The sequence below is a fragment of the Hetaerina americana genome, unplaced genomic scaffold, assembly GCF_022747635.1.
Source record: "Hetaerina americana unplaced genomic scaffold, ioHetAmer1.1.p SCAF_1, whole genome shotgun sequence".
NCBI lineage: Eukaryota > Metazoa > Arthropoda > Insecta > Odonata > Calopterygidae > Hetaerina > Hetaerina americana.
Genome location: NW_027286069.1, coordinates 3,883,236 through 3,903,204, shown reverse-complemented (window position 1 = coordinate 3,903,204; position 19,969 = coordinate 3,883,236). Strand labels below are relative to the sequence as shown.

The window sequence follows — 19,969 nt, the reverse complement described above, 5'->3', positions numbered from 1 at the left end:
TCATTTCAACTCAAGATATTGTTTATCTTTCTTAAGGAGCCATTTCTTCTTTGTTGTTTATGACAAAGGAATATAAATTTAAATGATTATGTAAAGGTAAAAATCACTTTGATTGAATATTATTTTCTTTGCGTTTTTCTCTTTTTGTGCATTACATTAACCCTACTGTGTGTTCAATTGATGCGGAAAATATTTGCATACCTGGTATTATATTAGTCTGCTACAATTAAATTAATTGGAACTTATTATATATGTAATTTAGTTTGACTAGGAAACATGGATTTAAGAAAAAAGAATATTAATACTGGACATATCATCTTAAGGAAAGTATCAACATTGAATAATTCTGTGACATGATTTCATAACAATCACTAATTCTTCTAGAGGGAGATTGGGCCCAGCCACTTGCCAGCTCATGAGCCACAGCATATATACGAGGGCGGTTCAATACGTACCCGTGTTAGAAATGAGGAAACCATTTTTTCAAAAATATTTTTTTTTCAACATAGTCCCCTTATAGAAAGATACACTTCTCCCAAGGTTCCGGCAATTTTTTCAACCCTCCAAAAAATAGGATTTGTCGAACTCTCCAAAATACGCCTCCGTCTCGGCGATAACTTCCTCGTTTGAGCTAAATTTTTCCCACGAGCCATTTCTTCATTTAAGGGAATAAGAAAAAGTCACAGGGAGCCAGATCGGGTGAATACGGGGGGTGCGGCAGCAATTCTTAACGTAGTTCATGCGGTTTGGCGGCGACAACTCCGGATGAATGTGTTGTCCACCGTGAGTAACCACCGCACCCATCGGGCCGACAATTTTTTCATCGCCAACTTATCATGTAAAATATTAATTGCCGTTCCGGTCGACACACCCACGGCCTCTGCTACTTCGCGCACTTTCGTTCGTCGATCAGCGAGAATCATGGCGTGGACTTTTTGAATGATTTCCTCGGTAACCACGTCTGCCGGGCGTCCTGGTCGCTCCTCATCAAAAACAGATGTTCGCCCACGTTTAAATTCGTTGAACCAAGATCTAACTGTGGTCATAGATGGCGAATTGTGCCCATAGACAGCATCCAACTTTGCTTTTATCTCCTCGCATTTCTTCCCATCCAAAAACAAAATGCGAATTACGGAACGATACTGCTCTTTTTCCATCTTAGCGAAAATCATGAAACGCGTCTTACTCGAATGGCTGCCAAATGCAAACTAACGTTTAAATCAGTCTGAAATTTGTTCCACCGTAGTTTGATAGATGGCAGCACACGACGATAACATGAACTTTCCTCAGAAACGCCCTTAGTCGTCAAACACGGGTACTTATTGAACCGCCCTCGTACAGATAGCCCTATGCCTGTACCAAAGGCTTATAAGGACGTCTATCTAGATTTCAAAGAAAGAACAGATGGAATGAATGGTAATACATATGTACTTTCAATTAAAGTGTTTTTTGATGACATTCAAGGGTGTAACCCTATGTGAGATGCGTTTTTCCCACTGCATGAATGTGTGAACCATAGAAGGGCATTATTCATCATGCCATTTCTTAAGCATTACCTTAGAAAAAAACTTAAAATGTGAGGATATAGTTATTGGATGATTTGACTTTTTCATTTTCTACGTTTCAATGCAATTTCACACACTGAAGGACATTAGAAAAATATATAAATGAATAACACAACTTATCATTGGTATAATTAGAGGTTTTATTTATAACATTATGACAAATGAAATCTTCAGTCATTACAATAAAATTTCTTACGGAAGACACAGAGAGAATTAAGGACAAAATAAACAGCAATATACACTATACATTTTTTTAAATCTCTCACAATTCTTACTTAGAATAGTTAAGAGGCAATGCCCCCCCCCCTTCTCCTAAAGAAAGAAGATTAGGTGCAATTGCCTCACTTTCTTTTTATACATCAACTGGTAACAGTAATAAGGGAATTGCATTATTTCCCAGTTCAATACAAAACTTGGCATCAACCATGAACTTGTATGTAAATGTAAACAACTTCATACCTCTCTACTCTTCACAACCAGAGAGGAGCAATGATTCTTTAAAAATCAGAAAAAATAATAATTAAAAATCTTTTGAAAAATTTACATGATATCATACACAACCAAACCCAGATATTTTCATTGTTTTACAAGGAACTTTCTGAACATAAATGACAAGTTTGATAGGGTTTCCAATACGCCCTATCCCACTTTACCCTCCTTCCCCATTAAGTACAGCCATCCACAAACATGCCACTGGTGTGCTTCAGAAGAGGGCATTGCCACAAATAACTGGTCCATTTATCACAACACATCTATAGGACTGAATAAACAGTTAGGAAGATAAACTTTTAAAAACTTTAACAGTCAAGAATTTTCTCTCAATATATATTCACTGCTTTACCACATATCATAGTAGGAAAACCTGTGGTATATCAACATGCAGGTACAAAAACATCACTAATGATATTGGTGACAAATGAAAACTAATCCATTATTTGCCCAAAGCAGTTATAACACTGAGGAGGGACTCAAGGTTACACGGCTAAAACCTCTTGACTGAGATGATGCACAATTACATGTCACACATTGGAGGATTCAGAAGATTTAAAAACTGCCAACCACAGCTACTAATTAATACTTCATGTATTGAGAAGTCCTAACAGATTATGGAATTCCTACTGTGACATAAATTAAGCAGAAATATAAATCGAGCAACACCCTGAACAAGCAAAAGAGGATTGTACAACATACTAGCACCATGAAAACACACAGCTATGAGACAAAGCATAATGTAGACATAAGGAGTATAATTGTCTAAATTCTCAGGCAGTGAACAATAAAGAGACAATGCAGCTGACAATAGACCACTGTGTACTGGAGCAAAACTTTTTAAGAAGAAAAAACACGGCAATATTATGATAACTTTATTTTTAGCACCTGGAATTCGATGTCTAAATTACTGGTTAAGGTACTGATGAACTTTTACCAGAATATCATGAGCACTCCAATTACCATTAAAAATCTTCTTTTTAATTAAAACTCTCAATTCGATTAATGCAACTAATGTTCTGTTTACTTGTGGCAGCAATGCAAAATAGAAGCTGGACAGCTCAAAATTGAACAATTAATAATTATTTGATTTGCTGGACTGTCTATATAAATTATCAAATTCTCAGGTAATGAATTTCATGATTTATTCAAGTAAAATTTATTTTAATTGATGCAATCAAAAACGGTATTGCCAAGAGCATTTAGAAAAACAGCATTCAAAATAACTTCATAAAAATGTAAAATGAATAAATAACAATTCCAAAATAATCAACTGCAATGAACTCATGACATGCAAAATTTAAGCTTTAACCAGGCAACATCAGAGAATTGAATCACTCACTGGACAATCCGAACAACACTACCCTCCAGATTTTATTCTTAAAATATTCAGCTAACATTAAAACAATAGGAGTCAGGTATACTTGAATTTACATAACCACAGCAAAATTTGAAAAATTTACGGACACAGTGCTGAAACAGCAGTTGAAAGATATTTTTTTTTTAAATTTCCAAATGCAAATGAGTCAAATGTTTGTTATTTATCTTGCACTTATAAAATTGACAATTTTTTTAAGATGCCTTAACAGTGCAGAAAAACTTAATGATAAATGTGTGCTGGTAAATAGAAATAATTTTGGAAAAATGACATTTTCAGAACTATGAAGACTGAGATTTAAAAAAATTTGCGAGCAATTGAAAACCAATGGAAAAATGATGTCTTTGAAGATAGACATAACAGCATTTCAACTTCTTTCAAGGAAATGAAACGTGCAGTTTGGAAGTTGATATAAAAATTTGAAAATGACTGTTGATCAAATTTAAGTTAATGCATTCATGATCACTCGATAGCCCACCATAAAAAAATGAATAACTTCACCTACCTATATTCATTGTAAACAGAAAATGCATTAATGATTTCCTTTAATCAAAATGTAAGTAGGGATATTAAAACAAAGGTAAGATCATATGATGATGCCCAACATTTTGACTTGACATTAAAGAATTTCAACCTTCTTCCTACAATGTACTATATGTGCACACAGGGATGGTAAAACATTTGCAATTCATATAAAATCAAAATAAAAGACTGTATCCTTCTAAGTCATTACTTTCACCTTACCATTAGGCCTTACTAGATGGGTAAAAAAAGGAGTATACTCTCGCACGTAACAATATACGCAATACATGTGAGTGCATTTCTCGAGCAACAGAATGCACTTCTACCTGTAAATATGTATATATTATACTAAGAATTCTTCACGCTATTCTTATTCCTTCATAATCATCTACGCCATAGGCTTTGAATTTCTTCATCAATGTACAACCCAAAAATTTTGATTGCTGCGATGCTTCGCAAAACCACTGGAATGGTTTGAGCAATTTGCAGCCCTTGAGATGGGGAGTGTCCAAGCGTCATACGGAGATGCACATCCCCTAAGTCTTAAAGTGAGAAAAGGAATTCACATGGGATTGATATCAAAACATGGAATGGATTTGAATAACTCCACTGTCAAGAAGAGAGACAATGAAGTTACAAATGATAATACCTTGGCAAAAATTAAAACAATATGCAGCACGTTCCACCTCTTGACGGTCACCAGCTTCCTGGTGCTTGGCTACACGGAAACAAAAACAACACAATCGATGACAAGAGAGTGAGAACATAAAGCAGCACACCAAGGGATATTGATCCCTATCCCCCTCTGCCTTACAAATACTGTGGCACCTTTCAGCGGCATACATCACCGACCTTACCAAAGAGATCCAAAAGAAATGGAAAATCAACGCTCATGGGTGTCAAGGACCATGGTCAATACTGCAGGACACGGACAGCGTGGGACCCCTTTGGAGCAAAATCCTCCAAGTCCAGACAGGAGGGGACGGAAAGGTTGTTGAGCTGCAATCCACTCCCACATGTACACATGCAAACACACACGCCAGGGGAGGGCTGTGGGTGCCGAGACGAGGGCACGGGTCTCTCAACTGTCGTCAGGAATCGCCACGGCAGCCCCACATGAGGGGCAGAATTAAAACTAGACAGTTATTAGGGGTCCGGCGGAGATGATTCAAGCATCTCGACAAGGAAAGTGTCAATGGGCACATCACCAATGAGCCGAAAGAAGAAGAGGTGCTCCAAGCACTTGAGTCCAATGGAGCGGAGGGAGGGCAAGCGCAGGAGCAGCTTGGCAAAGCGCCCCGGCTCATCAGGATGTGTGCTCCTTGCATGCTCCTCCAGTGCCGAGTACACCTTCTCCCGCAGAGATTCAACTTGCCTCTTGCTCTTCAACCCCCGAACATCTAGAAACATTTCAACGCCACAGTATGAACAACAGGCACACATTAGGCGATTATTCCAATTGTTCAATGTCCTATTTTCGTGATCAATAGTATTTGAATTTGTTTTCTTAAACGAATTTAAAATCGTCAATCACACTACACTTGTTTTTACATAAAAAAGCTAAGCATTTCATTTGGTCACCGCATATATTGTTGCTATAAATACACAAATAATAGATTAACTACTTCAAAATTATTAATTTCAACACATATTTCAAAATATGATCCTGTGAAAAATTTAGACAAGATTACTACATGTACACAAAACTAAAAACTCACTATCAAAACTTTATTTCTTTCTTATTATTATTGATAGTAGCCTATTGGGTTAGGGTAAATTTTGGAACAACCTAGGACTACATACTACAGTGCTCTTACGTTCGAACTAGCATGAAACAAAATATTAGTAAACCCTATACAAACAAATCCTTGCATTAAAACATTCTTTAGCTCTGCATACTTTCTATCTGTCTTAATTCCATTCAAAATGCCTATTATTTCCCACCTTCTACCTCACTTTCCCAGTATCCTCCCATTCTTTGTATCATCACCTTCAGCATCAAATTGCCTCTATAAAGTATCTCCTGGATCCACAGTGGCTAACCAATCGTAATATTACTTTTGAGCTGTGCTTTAAATCACATACCAGACTTCAAAGTGGGTTTGTGAAAATATAGTCTGGCTTTAAGCGTGCACCATCTAGAATCACATCAAGAATTCTTAGATGCCATTCGAGCATGGCTTGGCAAGGACTGCTGTAATTGAAGGTAAGAACAATGTTAAAATATTGTTGCAACGTAAAATTGATGTGAGAAGCACAAAAGATGACTGAATGCAGTTAGAATAGGGACTTGGTATGATCCAAGAGGATGAAAATAGGGAAGAAGGTTGAGGAAATGGAACTTAAAGAAGCTTTAACTAGAACAAAAAGGAAGTAGTACCACGTGAAAGTAGGATAAAAGTGAGGTCAGAGAGAGGATGGGTAATTCAGATGGGAGACATTTTAAAGGGGTATCAAAAGCCATAAAAGAATTATAGGAACAATTAATAGAAAAAGGAGAAGGAAACCATAGATTACAGATGAGATGACTAGAAAGACAAGAGAAAGACATTAAAGAACATAATCATACACTAGGAAAAGGAAAGTACACAGAGATAATAATAATAAACAGTAGCAGGACTCTAACTAGACAAAAGAAGCATGGTGAAGACAGTGAGGATATGGAAAGCTTTAAAAGGAAAGGTAAAACTCGTGCCCTGCACAGGAACTCGAAAGCATTGTCAAAAAGAAAAACTGGATAATCCATGCAACATATCAAAGATATGCCAGGACCATTAGTATTTGAATCAGAAAAGATCGAAGAGAGATGGAAATTATACATAGATGACCTACATGGCAATGATATTAGGCCCACAAGTTTTGATAGCAAGAGAATATGATGGAGATTAGGATATTTTAGGTCCTGGCATATTTATATGCAAGAGAAAAAGGGAATTGAAATCAAATAAGGCCTTAAGAGTATTACATTCCAGTGGAACTACAAACTAAGGGTTAAGGAAAACCTGGACGGAAGAGTTTTTATGAGCTAACTTAGAGCATTCATGAAAGAGATTTACTGAATGATTAAAGAAGGACAATATTAGTTCCTATTTCAAAAAAGGGGAAAGGTAAGATTTATGTGAGGGCTATAGAATCATGCTAGAGTGGTTTAGGTTTATCAACATGAGAATGGAAAGTTGGACAAATGATTACCAAGGGGATGATTAGTTTGGGCTTAGTAAGAGGAGAGTTAGCATGATGCCACAGCAGGAATGAGGTCACTAATGGAAAGGAACAGAGAAATCAATCAGGATGTATTTGTTTGTTACATAGATTTTGAGAGGGTATTTTATAAGAGAAAATTGGGTGGAGTTAATGTTTGTGTTGCAGAAAATAGGAGTAGGTTAGAGGGATAGGTGACTTATCCACAATTTGTACAGATCTCAGAGCGTTCAGGCACCAGAGGCAGTTAGAGAGTTGGGAGAGCCAGTGTCAGGGTTAAGAAAGGGATGTCCATTATCACCTTTGCTTTTCAACACGTGTGTATGAGATGGTAAAAGAGGCAAGAGAAAACTGAAGATAGGAAAGAAGTTGGTGAGGAATTCATAGTGTCAGTTGGGTTGGCAGATGATTAAGCTTTAATTATATTCTATTGTTTCAGGCTTCACTTCGTGGAAGTAATTGATATCCATTATTGAAATAGAAAGAAAGACTCGTACTTTTCCACAGATTTTATTATACGGCACGACGCGTTTCACCGACTTGCGGCATCATCAGGTACAAATTTGCAAAACAGACAGAGCAAGCATATATACCCTCAGGACAGAGTGGGGGCGGGGAGGGTTGGAAGGATTTGAGGGGGGTGGGGGCTCGCAGGTGCGTTGATGGATTGTTTTGACCATTTCCAGGCTAATTTCTCGGAGAGGAGTGGGGAGGGGTATGGGAACAATTGCCCATTACAAAGTGTCGTGTTGGGGTTTACCAAGTGCCTTCTAATCTCTAATTGCTCGAGAGCATCCATTTTTAATCCTTTTGGGAGTGTGTGTAATATCTCTGGGACAAAGTCACTGCTGTGGTTGAATTCTAGTAAATGCTTGGCGAAGAGAGAGTTGTTATTCTGATTTTTGTGACACCTAGCGTGTTCCTTGACTCGTAACTTGATATTCCTGCCGGTCTGACCGACATAAACGCTGTTGCAATCCTCGCATTTCAGTTTATAAATGCCTGATTTGAGAAGGCTATCCTGGGTGTCTTTTCCATTGGCTAGAAGTTTGGAGAGGGTTATGGGTGAGTAGAAGGCTGCTTTGAGTGAGGTGGGTAGGCAGTTGGAAATCCTGTATGAAAGATCTCCCAGAAACGGGATCGAGCACCACTTAAAATCTTTAGATACTGCGGGCTGAGATACGAAAATGCTTTTTATGGCCAAGCTTTAATTAGCTCGCCAGCAAGGGGTTGGAAGCATTGCTGAGTGCATCAGAAAGTCAGTGTGATAGGTATGGGATGAGACTGAATGTAGACAAAGCAAAGGTTAAGCAAATTCTGAGAGAGGGATAAAAGCTAAGTAAAACATCAAAATAGGAGTTAATAAACTCGAGCATGTGGAACAGTTAACATATCTCCGAAATGTTTTTGACTAAAATGGTAAAAGTAATATGGATTGATGACAGGGATGTCGAGTTAAGATGTTAAGAAAAGGCTCTTTAAAATTGTATGGAGCGTGGTTGTTGAAACAAGATAAAAAGTGCAGATTGAAGGCTTTTTAATGTCGTATTAAGGATGGAAAAGGCTCAAACAAAGGAGGGAGGATGTGTGGATGCAAAGCATTTCAATTGGCGATGGGAAGTTAAAGATAGTGATAGAGGAGAAAGCATAAGGAACGTGAGGAATGGGCACAAAAAGGATAGGCAAATTTTGGACAGAATGAAAGGAGAAAGGAAGTATGCAAAATTTAAGATTTTATTGTAGAGCAAGGTGTCAGGTTGCGTTTCATTATGAGAGGCAAAGAAATGTATCAATGTATAGTCAGTGCCCAACCAAAACCTACCATAAATGGCAGTATACCACTGTCAATAATTAAATCCCTAAGTTTTTTTGTGTAGTTCCAATAGACCATAAAACCTTGGTTTTCCAGCTTATTCGCAAGTTGAAAAGTAGTAGAGTAATTATTGCCATTTATAATTGGACATAGTATTCCACGGTAACAGTTTGATTCAAACATATAAAAACCATCAGCAGCCCTTTGCCCTAAATACCAGGTCTGTTCAAAAAGGAACTGGAATTTTGAATTTCCACAGGTTACTTGATTTTTGATTTTTTTGTGGCGTAATTTTGGCACTTATGTCTCTCACTTATGCCGAAAAGTTCGGCCATTTTGAATGTTCCATTAATTGTTGACAGCTGTTTTGCTTGAGCATGTTGTGGCTGGTCTTCGATTTTTGCCCGTTCCAGAAAATGGATCAAAGAATCTGTGTCAAATTTTGTGTGAAAAATGAAATTAAGTGCATGGACGCATTCTGAATGTTGACTGTGGCATATGGAGAAGCTAGATTGGACCAAAGCAACATTTATCGGTGGTACAAAATATTCTCAGAAGGCCGAGAAGATGTGAACAAGGAAGAGTATACCGGACACTCGAGCACTTCAACAACAGGTGAAAACATTGATGAATTGAAGAAAATCGCATTGGCCAATCGTCGAATCACCGTTAGAGAAGTTGCCGAGGACCTTAACATATTGATTGGCTCGTGCCATTCGACTTTTACCGATGATTTGGACATGACACGGGTCGCCACGAAATTCGTACCAAAATTGCTTAATTTCGACCAAAAACAGCAACGCATTAACATTGCTAATGAGGTGTTGGGCTCTATCAGCGACAACCCAAATTTGCTCCAGAGGGTCATAATTGGTGACGAATCATGGGTAGATGTGAAACAAAAGCTCAATCATCCCAATGGAAGCTGCAACACGAGCCAAGACCAAAAAAAGGGCACCAAGTTCGGTTGAATGTGAAAGTTTTGCTTACAGTTTCCTTCAATTGCAGGGGCGTGATGCATCAAGAGTTCTTGCCACAGGATAGAACGGTAAATAAGGGATATTACCTGCAAGTTATGCGCAATTTGCACAAAGCAATCCGCCACAAATGCTTGGATTTGTGGAAGAACAAAAATTGGCTTTTGCACCATGACATAGCCCCTGCTCACACATCGTTACTTGTGAATGAATTTTTGGCCAAAAACAACACACTAATGATGCCACAGCCACCGCATTTCCTAGATCCAGCCCCCAGTGACTTTTTCTTGTTCCTGAAACTGAAGAGGCCCATGAAAGGACTACCCTACAATTGACGAGATAAAGACTGCATCGAAGGAATAGCTGAACAAGATCACAAAAAATGATTTTTTCAAGTGCTTCAAAATTGGAAAAAAACGTTGGCACAAGTGTGTAATATCTAAATGGGATTACTTTGAAGGGGACAAAATAGATATTCATGAATAAATAAATAATTTTTGATAAAACACAAAAGTTGCGATACTTTTTGAACAGACCTTGTATTCCTTTTTACATATGTAGTTTCAATAACCTCATCAGTTTCAATGCATTCAGCAGTAAACTGTTAATCAAAATTAATCTCAAAATTTGTTCAACCAGTCATAGGCCTTAGTTAGGTTTTAATCAGTTGCAGTATAGACTTTATCCTATTAATAATAACAATTCGCTCGCAGATCTATCACCATGGGAATAGTATTTGTCAGTGCATATCTTATAAAAGTACATTGGCACCACAGTAATAGTTATAGGAATTTAACAGACATACAAAAAGTAATGTAAAATGAAATGAGCATACTTCCTAGGAAACCATTAGCAACAGATTTCTGGGCATAGGTATTATGTTTAAGGGTCCCAAAGCTTCAGAAACACAGTAGCTGCAGTGGCAGTAATTACTAGGGGAGGTGACCGACAGCAAATGCATTATGCCAGTGGGGATAGCTGGGTGATTTGGTATGGGCAGGATAATTAGGGAATGAATGTACGATGGAAAGAAATCCAGTGTCAGCATTAGCCTAGTCTCAATGAAAGGTACCAAAGGGTCCACAGTTTAAAATGCCATCCTACGGATGATGTACTCAATTGAAGTGCTCTCCACAAAGCACTCCCATGTACGGTTTGAGATACCACTGAAAATTCCAGCCACCACCGGAATTCAAACCCGGAGAGGTTGGAAACACGCCATGTAGCTGCAGTGGCAGTATCAAGGTGTCAACCACCAATTTGAAGATTTTTGAATTAAAGTAAACATACAGATACTGTTCTAAGAAAACACAAAGGTGTTAGAATTGCATTTTTCTTCAACTATCCCAAGCAATTATCAGCCAAAATATATAATTAACATTATCACAAAAGTTTTTCAGTGTTACTTATTTTGTAACCAAAAGTGATACACCATATGGAATAGAGATGAGAGTGCAATTAAGTTATTACAGTATTTCAAATTGTGTCCCTATCTTAATTGGCATCAGGCAGTTGGCTCTAAAATAACATGGTTTTACGGGACTTCCCTCACAATATCAGATAATTCATAGTAAGCATACTTCATATTGTCTGTTAACTTTTCTTTCCACAAGGCTGTAAACCAAAATAATGATCTCATTGCCTTTTTTAAATAATGCCTTAATTGTACCTAAATTTCATGAATGAAATGTGAGAACCAACACAACCTTTCAAATATGACAAAATATCACATCAATTTGTGCAGATACACAAAACACACATTAACTGCTTCAAAGCAACGAAGAATTTCAGAAAACTGATGCTTGAACTGCTTCACAGCACTTTAAATGCAATTCAGAATGCACCCTTGGATATTAGCTACCAATCTTAGCCAAAGGACAAATCCCATATAATTCATAAAACAGCCGAGATTAAACACCTACTTAAAAAAATGGAACAAAAATATTAGAAATAGAACTATCGAACAAGAAACTCTCAGGTTCCAAAATGTAATTATAAAAATAATGAAGCAGGCCCTACTAAGACCTCGCTCAACCAATATACACAGAATTCAGCACTTAGCCAGTGCTGAATAAACCAATGAAAACACAATGAGTAAACACAATGAAGAACTTAATTTTCCTACACAGAAACAGAAATGATTTTGAAAAAAATTCAAACTATCACAGTTATAACACAAAATCAAATAAATTTATTCATCAAAAGCAGCCACAAACCCTCAAAATGCAACTATGGCATTACATACCCAGGGTTCTTCTACAATAAACTATGCGTACCATCAATAATGAAATGGCTGGAAAATGAAATAGTTAACTTACAATTAAAATATTTTTACAAAGTACCTGTTTAAGAATATTAATGAATAAATGGAGAATGAAATCATGTTATAAATTTGATATTTGTCTTTACCATTGATTTGCTGTACATGGCTACAAAATTATTACTTAAGTGTGTACTTTTTATGTTTTTGTTTCCCTTTTGACTACTCCATACGAGGTTACCTCTGGGCAAAAATATTATCATTATCCACTTGTCCTGCCTTATACGAATTTCCAACAACCGTTGTCTCTCTTAATCAGCCATGCCAAAAAATTCATTGCATGGTTTTCTTATTTTATCAATTTTTCTGCAAATTCACATTTCAAAAGCTTCAAATCTAGGCTTACCCTTTGGTATCAGCAACCAAATATCAAAACTACACAAAACTACACTCAAAATTAAAGCTTTCACAATTAATTTTTTTACAACTTTACTTAAGGTGCCTGTCATTAACCCCCACCTATTACAAAAGCTCCTTTACCAATATTTCATACGTATATAAATATTCATCAATAATGGAACTTTCAATTTAATAAATTAAACATGTATTATGAATAAAATATCTGATCTGACATTATGATGACTGATTAATATATTCTAATCATTTGGGTATAATTATGTCATAGCTCAACATTTTGTCAGCTACATATTTTAATAATCCTATCCTTCAGGAAGGTGAAATGAGATTTATAAGAATGTAAGCAATAAAGTTCTCATTATGCTCATGATCTGAGGAGGTTGGTATGCTAATATTTGAAAACCATTTACCATTGGTATGCTAATATTTAAAAACAGCTTATGTGCAATCTATTGCACTCTGTAAATTTATTTCCATGAACGAAAGCATTAATGTGCTCTCTTTATTCATTGACTCTAATGTGGTGATTTAATTACTATTAGCTTGATGGGAATTTTTCCCTATATACCATTCATGGATTAACATCCAAATAATTCAGAAAAAAACATGACGCATGATGAAAATGCACCTATCTGTATTTGTGAATGATTTAATGCTATTTAATGTATTCACATTTTAACTATTTTTCATGATAAACACTTAAGATGAATTCAAATGCAAATAAAATCCACAAATAAAAGCTTCCATTGAAATCTAATAAATACTGCTATTCTAGATTAGATGTGTGTAACAATTAATGATTCATTAACCTGGCCAATAGGAAAAAGGTTTGCTACTTAATTCAAAGAATAGTTCTTTTGTAATTAATATAACATGTTAGTTAACATGATTCAATTACAATTAAATATTTTTTTTGAACCCTTCATTGCATCATCATAGTCAAAGTCAACCTACACAAGGTAAACTTTTGAATGACCTTGGACATCTACATGTGTGTGTTATGAAACCCCTGAATTTCTCCTATTTTTCATTAATTTATTTATTTTGCATTGGTCCAAAAACAGCACTCCGACCTTTTGGACTTAGAACATTGATATAACAATTTGACAATTACACAAACCCTAGGTGGAGGAAAATCCACCTAGACAGGACTCGAACCTGTGACCTCTGGGTTGGCAGACGAGGACGTTACCCCACCCCCACCGGGGCCGGCATTTCATTCCATCATAACCTTGATTAATACAGTCTATTATCTCTTCTACATTCACATAACTTTCTCCCTTTTGTAACTACAATCAACATTTAGCTACCTCTCCCATAAATATTGCAATTTGTACTGAGTACTCAGCAAAGCATGAGAGCAAAAGGAAATAAAAAAGTATGACATTTTCCAAGGAAATCCAATTCTGATTTCATTCCAGAGTAGATGGGAGTATATAAAACACTCAATATTTATATTAATAAATGAATGAATTTATTTATATAAATTTTTATAAACACACAAAATTCTAGAATGAATATAAAAGAACTATAATCGCATTTCAGGGCAAAACTCTTTTCTTTGGGCATGTTAACAAATCATCAACCAGGGCATACACTACAGAGCAATCCTAAGAACACGCCACTAAATAATTTAAGACTTGTTCATTTGAGTATGAAAGAGACACACCTGAATGAAGTCAACAATTTACAGAGATGATGATTGTGCTGGTTTTTCATGAAAACTTAATAAAAATAAGATATCATAGTGCATTGAATACCTTTTCCCATTTGTGTCCAACTTACGATACCAGAAGGGCATAATTAATGACCAGAGAAAACAAAGAAATTCATAACAAAAATTTTATGCTTGCAATTAATGGTTAAGCCAAATAATAGTGCCAAATTTCACTCATCCTGACATGCCCTAGATAATCTGAATCCACTGAGCATAAAACTGTATTGTATGCTACATATATTCTCTTCCCTTAGCAACATAAATTGATAGTTTTCAATTTTCACTGCATTAACCACTGAATTTTTAGCTAGTTAATGCTTGGCTTATTTATAAACTACTTTTAAAAGGTTAGTACTTATAAAAAGTATCGGTAACAATTTCTTCTTCACGTATGCATGAAGTGGTGAATTCAGACTGTCAGTTAAGTGTGCGCATGATCTCAGTTCATATTGGAATTGATAAGATGACAACAAACACCATTATCACTGAAAATTTGGCGATACTAAAGATCTGCACTAAACTCATCCCTGAGGTCTTGACAGATGAGCAAGAGCAGAGTCGAGTTTCTGCTTGTGATGACCTTCTTGAAAAGTATTGGGACAATTCTCCAACCCCCTTACAGTCTTCACTTGGCACCAGCAGACTATTTCCTATTCCCAAAAGTGAAATACTCCCTCAAAGGACACCACCATAGGGCCTCCAGTGCCGTTAAAAAAGCTTGCACGGGTACCCTTAAGGACCAACCGGAATCCACCTACCACGGAACCTTTGAGTCGCAGAGAAGCTGCTGGCAAAAGTGTGTCAACACTCAAGTGATGTCCTTTAAAGGAGTTTGAGGCATTGTAGCAATATATGACATAAATTATTTTTCCAAAAATTTTCCCAATACTTTTTACACAAACCATGTACACTCTTAGTTTTTCCTAGAACATATTTCTTTGCGTTGATCTAGTTCAGACAATAACTTGTTGACTTCTTGAGGAAAAACTGGAAAGCTGTTATTTACTAGACTTGCCTAACGTTACCCAAAATGGATAAATATCTTTTTTTTTTATCTGCTTGTGTTCTCATTTTCCTACCATGCAATGCCTTTGTGTAGAGGCACAGACACTTCCACTATCATATTCCTGAAACTTTTGGAGACTTGAAACAATACCAAGAAATTTGTTGCTGAAAGTTACCAGTGCATAATTCAATTTTACAGGCCTATTTGTTTATTTATTCTGCAGTGTGTCAAAGAATCTTAGAAAAAGGTTTTTAAATTGTTACACTAAATTTTGTAATATAGGGTAAGGCATTCCTTGGATAGGTAGGTATCTATCACAAAAAATACAGCAAGGAAAATGTTTCCAATGGTGTTGAATGTGCTGGCACAATGTGTGCACGTGGTTTCTGACCAATGGTGAAAAAAACTAAGCTGAATGAATTGATGAGCAAGTTTCAGAACTGAGTAAGTCGAATATTTTTAAAGCAAAACATATTGTTCTCTTCAAACCAGAACTTACGAAATTGATTTCTGTTAGATGGATCTACCATTAGAACTGAACCATGGTATTTGTTTATATGCCACAATATTGCATCTCTAAGGATTTTACAACGCACAAGGAAACAGACTTCCACGGAACTGGTGACATGTACATCAGCTGTCTGGATAAAGAGAAGCTGACTTAATACATGGTTTACAGAATAAAATTTGTTTGTGAAAAAAACTGTAATTGATATAATTTTCATACATTTTTCCTTCAAATATTTCTGCTGTAAATATACAACACTTGCATACTAAATAACCAAAAGAGGGAGAAACACTTTTATACTCTTTTGAGTACTCGGATTTTCCATTATTTGCTCTTTATGAGGATGATAATGTCATGTCCCAGATTAAAATACAGTGGCAATCATTACTGTACTGAGTACAGGATAGTTGTAACATGAGTCGGGGTCCCTTCTGCCGAATTGTCCACAAGAAAATACAACTAAGTGAAAGTTTCCTCTGCCCAAAATTGGCATCTTTGGAATCTTCCAATCACAACATACTACCTTGATCAAAAAGTTCCCGGAATAACCACCGTGTGGCGCTCCCATCGTTCCGATTTGAGTTCTGTTTTTTTTGTTAAATTGGTACATCTGCTGTTGATATTCCCTTTAAATCTTAGTGTCATAACTTGACATTTGCAAAAGTTACGTAGCCAAGAGTACATCTATCTCTGTGTGTGTTGGCGATTTTTTACAATTTCAGAAATGGATTTAAATTTGCAACAACGAACTTGTATTAAATTTTGCGTAAAAAACGGATTTAGTGGCGCACGGACGTTGGAAATGTTGGAAAAGTGTTTCGGCAACGATTCTCTAAAAAAAACGGTCGTTTACCAGTGGCACGAGCGGTTCAGAAGTGGTCGTGAGTCAATCGAAGATGATGAACGCAGTGGCAGACCATCGACATCGAAAGTCGGTGAAAAAATTGATAAAGTAAAAGAAATGTTGGTCAATAACCGCAAATTAACCATCAGAGAAATAGCGGAGGACTTGAACATTGCCTATGGATCCGCCCAAGACATTGTGATTAATGATTTGGGTTTCCGTCGTGTAGCAGCAAAGTTGGTGCCAAAAGACCTCAATTTCATGCAAAAAAGAGACCGTGTTGACGTCGCAAAAGACATGATTTGCGAGGCTGAATCCGATCCCACATTCATCAAAAGGATCATTACTGGAGACGAGACGTGGGTTTATGAGTACGACACGCAATCCAGACATCAGGCAAGTGAATGGCCTTCACCAAATGAGCCGAGACCAAAAAAACCACGTCGTTTTCAGTCAAAAAAGAAGGCAATGCTGACGGTTTTCATGGATTACAACGGTGTAGTGCATCATGAATTTTTGCCAGAAGGCCAGACAGTAAACAAAGAGTATTATTTGGGCGTTATGAGACGTTTGCGTGAAGCAATTCGCCGAAAGAGACCAGAAATGTGGGCAGAAAACTCGTGGATTTTGCACCATGATAACGCACCGTCGCACAGTGCTATCATTATTCGTAATTTTTTGACGAAAAATGCAACAAATACCATCCAACAGCCACCGAATTCACCTGATTTGGCTCCCTGTGACTTCTTTCTGTTCAATCGAGTTAAAAAATCATTACGGGGAACGCGTTTTAGCAGCCGAGAGGAAGTAATGGAAAAATCGCAGGAAGCACTGATGGACATACCGAAAACCGAATATAAAAAATGTTTCGAGGATTGGATCAAGCGCTGGCATAAGTGTGTTGCAGTCGATGGGGATTACTTTGAAGGGGACAATATAGATTTAGATGAATAAACTTGTATTTTTAATTTTCTGAATAAATTCCGGGAAATTTTTGATCAAGGTAGTATGGTAGCCTGTCTGCCTTACAACCCCAAGGCTACACATTCAAATGCTGACGGGAGTGTTGTGTTTGTTCAATCATTGTGTAAATTATCTGATATGCCCTTGAATGTTGAAGTGGCTAAATGAAAATACTCAACCATTTGAACCTTCAGTATTATAGGCATATTTTATACTGTGTCTCCGGGTGTCAGTACCATGCATTTACAGAGAAAACCTAATTTTATGTTCTCCTATTCAACATTTACTTTTATTTAATGTGATTTCTCGTGAACCCAAACAAAAAATATACAAAATGCACTGAGTTACTCTATTTAATGCTTCTCAATTTTGCATATTACCCACAATGCAGGGAACAAATTCTGCTCCCTAAGACACTTTTGAAATGAGATATAAGTTAATCAGAATATATACATGGCATATATAATGCAAGTACTCATACATTTTACATAAACCACAACAATGTTATGAATATATAAATTAATGTTACCATAGTTAAATTAATGGATGAAAAATCTCCAGTATATCTTTGAAATTTTGAGACTTTTTTCAAAACCATTGAAAATCCCACATCCTCAATAGATGGGAGCACATCTTCCATTGGAATTATAATTAGATTTATGTTCATTGTAAATATTACACCTAGGATCAATTGGAATTGATATTAAGGCTAGAACATTCTACTTAGACAAGAAACCTTTTGCTGGCATTGAATGCCAATTATTTATACTACTGGAATGGTTATATGACAGCATAGATGCTCACAATAATGTAACATACTTTGCCAGCATTCTAGAGGCTATGTTTGAATTTAGACATTATACACTACAAAATAGTTTGTTGTCTCCGGCGTAACTTCATGGAATTTACAAATCATACTGAAATGAAATGGAATTATTGACTGTAATTTCATACTCTCAAAGTGTGAGGAATTACTTAGTCAATAATTTCATTTTCAATTAACTACAAAATACGGCTACGAATCAACTATTAACCTTAAAATATTTTACACAGGATCACAGGGGGCACTTTACTTCCATCATCGAATCCGTTTTATCAGACTTCCTTCAAATGCATAATCTACTTCAATACTTACTCACATATGAGTTATTGCACTGTGAGGACCACTCAACTGGTATCTACATTTCAATTGCAGAAGTTTTATTCACGTGTATTTGAGAGTTATGGGTGCCAAAAGGAGTAAGCTCACTTTTAAGTGAAAAGACATAGTATTATTCATAAATTTGATGTTTAGATGAATGTGAAAAGAATAGGGATGGCAAACTGCCTCAGTTTAGCTCCATCAGCTTGGAGCAGTATAATGCTCCAAAAATATGCAATACTGGAAATGAAGAGCAAGGGTAGGAAACTATGAATAACCCTCCAAATGAAGAATTAGGGACCAGTGTTGAGAACCAGGGGAAATGAAAACTGAAGAGACTCATCATTAAGAATGCCCCATGAAAATATGTTTTCACAGACAATGGCATACTTATTCAATTAATTGGTTATGCCACTTGTTACCCAAGTATGGTCAATTTGCTTGTGATTGGATGTTGACCCTGGGATTACACAACATCCTTTAACTCCTATGCAATGGGCCTTCATACACCAAATACCCCAATTTTTGGTCCCAACAACTTTATTACATGGAGATGTTCCTGTATCAGGGAAACCAAACCACAGAACTCAAACCCAAGGTGTTGCCTTGATAAGTAAAGGTAGAGCTCACCTTGTATTAAGCCCTATAGAATATTTTAAAATTCACAAAAATCGGTAGGGAAACTAGATCCTTGCCTTCTACTACCTGTGGTATCAACCAGCTAGATGAAATTGGCAGCCAAAATCATAATGCTCCATTTCAACATTTAAAACAAAAACTTTAGAACATACCATTGCCTGAATATATGCAGGTTTATATTTATTGCAATTATAAGTTTAAAAAAATTACATCGGCTTACATTTGTGCCATAGAAAATATTTTTCCAATTCAATAAAATTTTAAAGAATATAGAGGTCTGTATTATTTTTCATTACATTGTAAGAAGTTTCAACTGATTTAATTTATGTAACTGATTTTCGCCAATTTCTTTTACATATTTCCCAGGTTATATTTAAATTTTACTTTTTGAAGTAAACAGATTTCTCTTAATCATCTCATATTTTCGATGTTCGGCAGTTGAAATGCTGTAAATATAAATATAGCCTTGCTTTCCAAAGATTTAACTCCATATTCCACTCATAATTCTAACCCATCAGAAAAAGAACAG

The 19,969-nt window shown here is 36.3% G+C and overlaps 1 protein-coding gene across 5 annotated transcripts in view; it reads right to left on the bottom strand.

Moving 5' to 3' along the window:
- Positions 1–1,696: 1,696 nt before the first annotated feature.
- The window catches only part of usp (retinoid X receptor ultraspiracle), a 37,468-nt gene continuing 19,195 nt past the window's right edge, over positions 1,697–19,969 (bottom strand). For all 5 annotated transcript variants that reach the window (XM_071584815.1, XM_071584821.1, XM_071584836.1 and 2 more), the window contains exon 8: positions 1,697–5,354. In XM_071584815.1, coding sequence (XP_071440916.1) covers positions 5,101–5,354 — 254 coding nt within the window. In that variant the 3' untranslated portion in view covers positions 1,697–5,100. The remainder of the gene's footprint in view (positions 5,355–19,969) is intronic.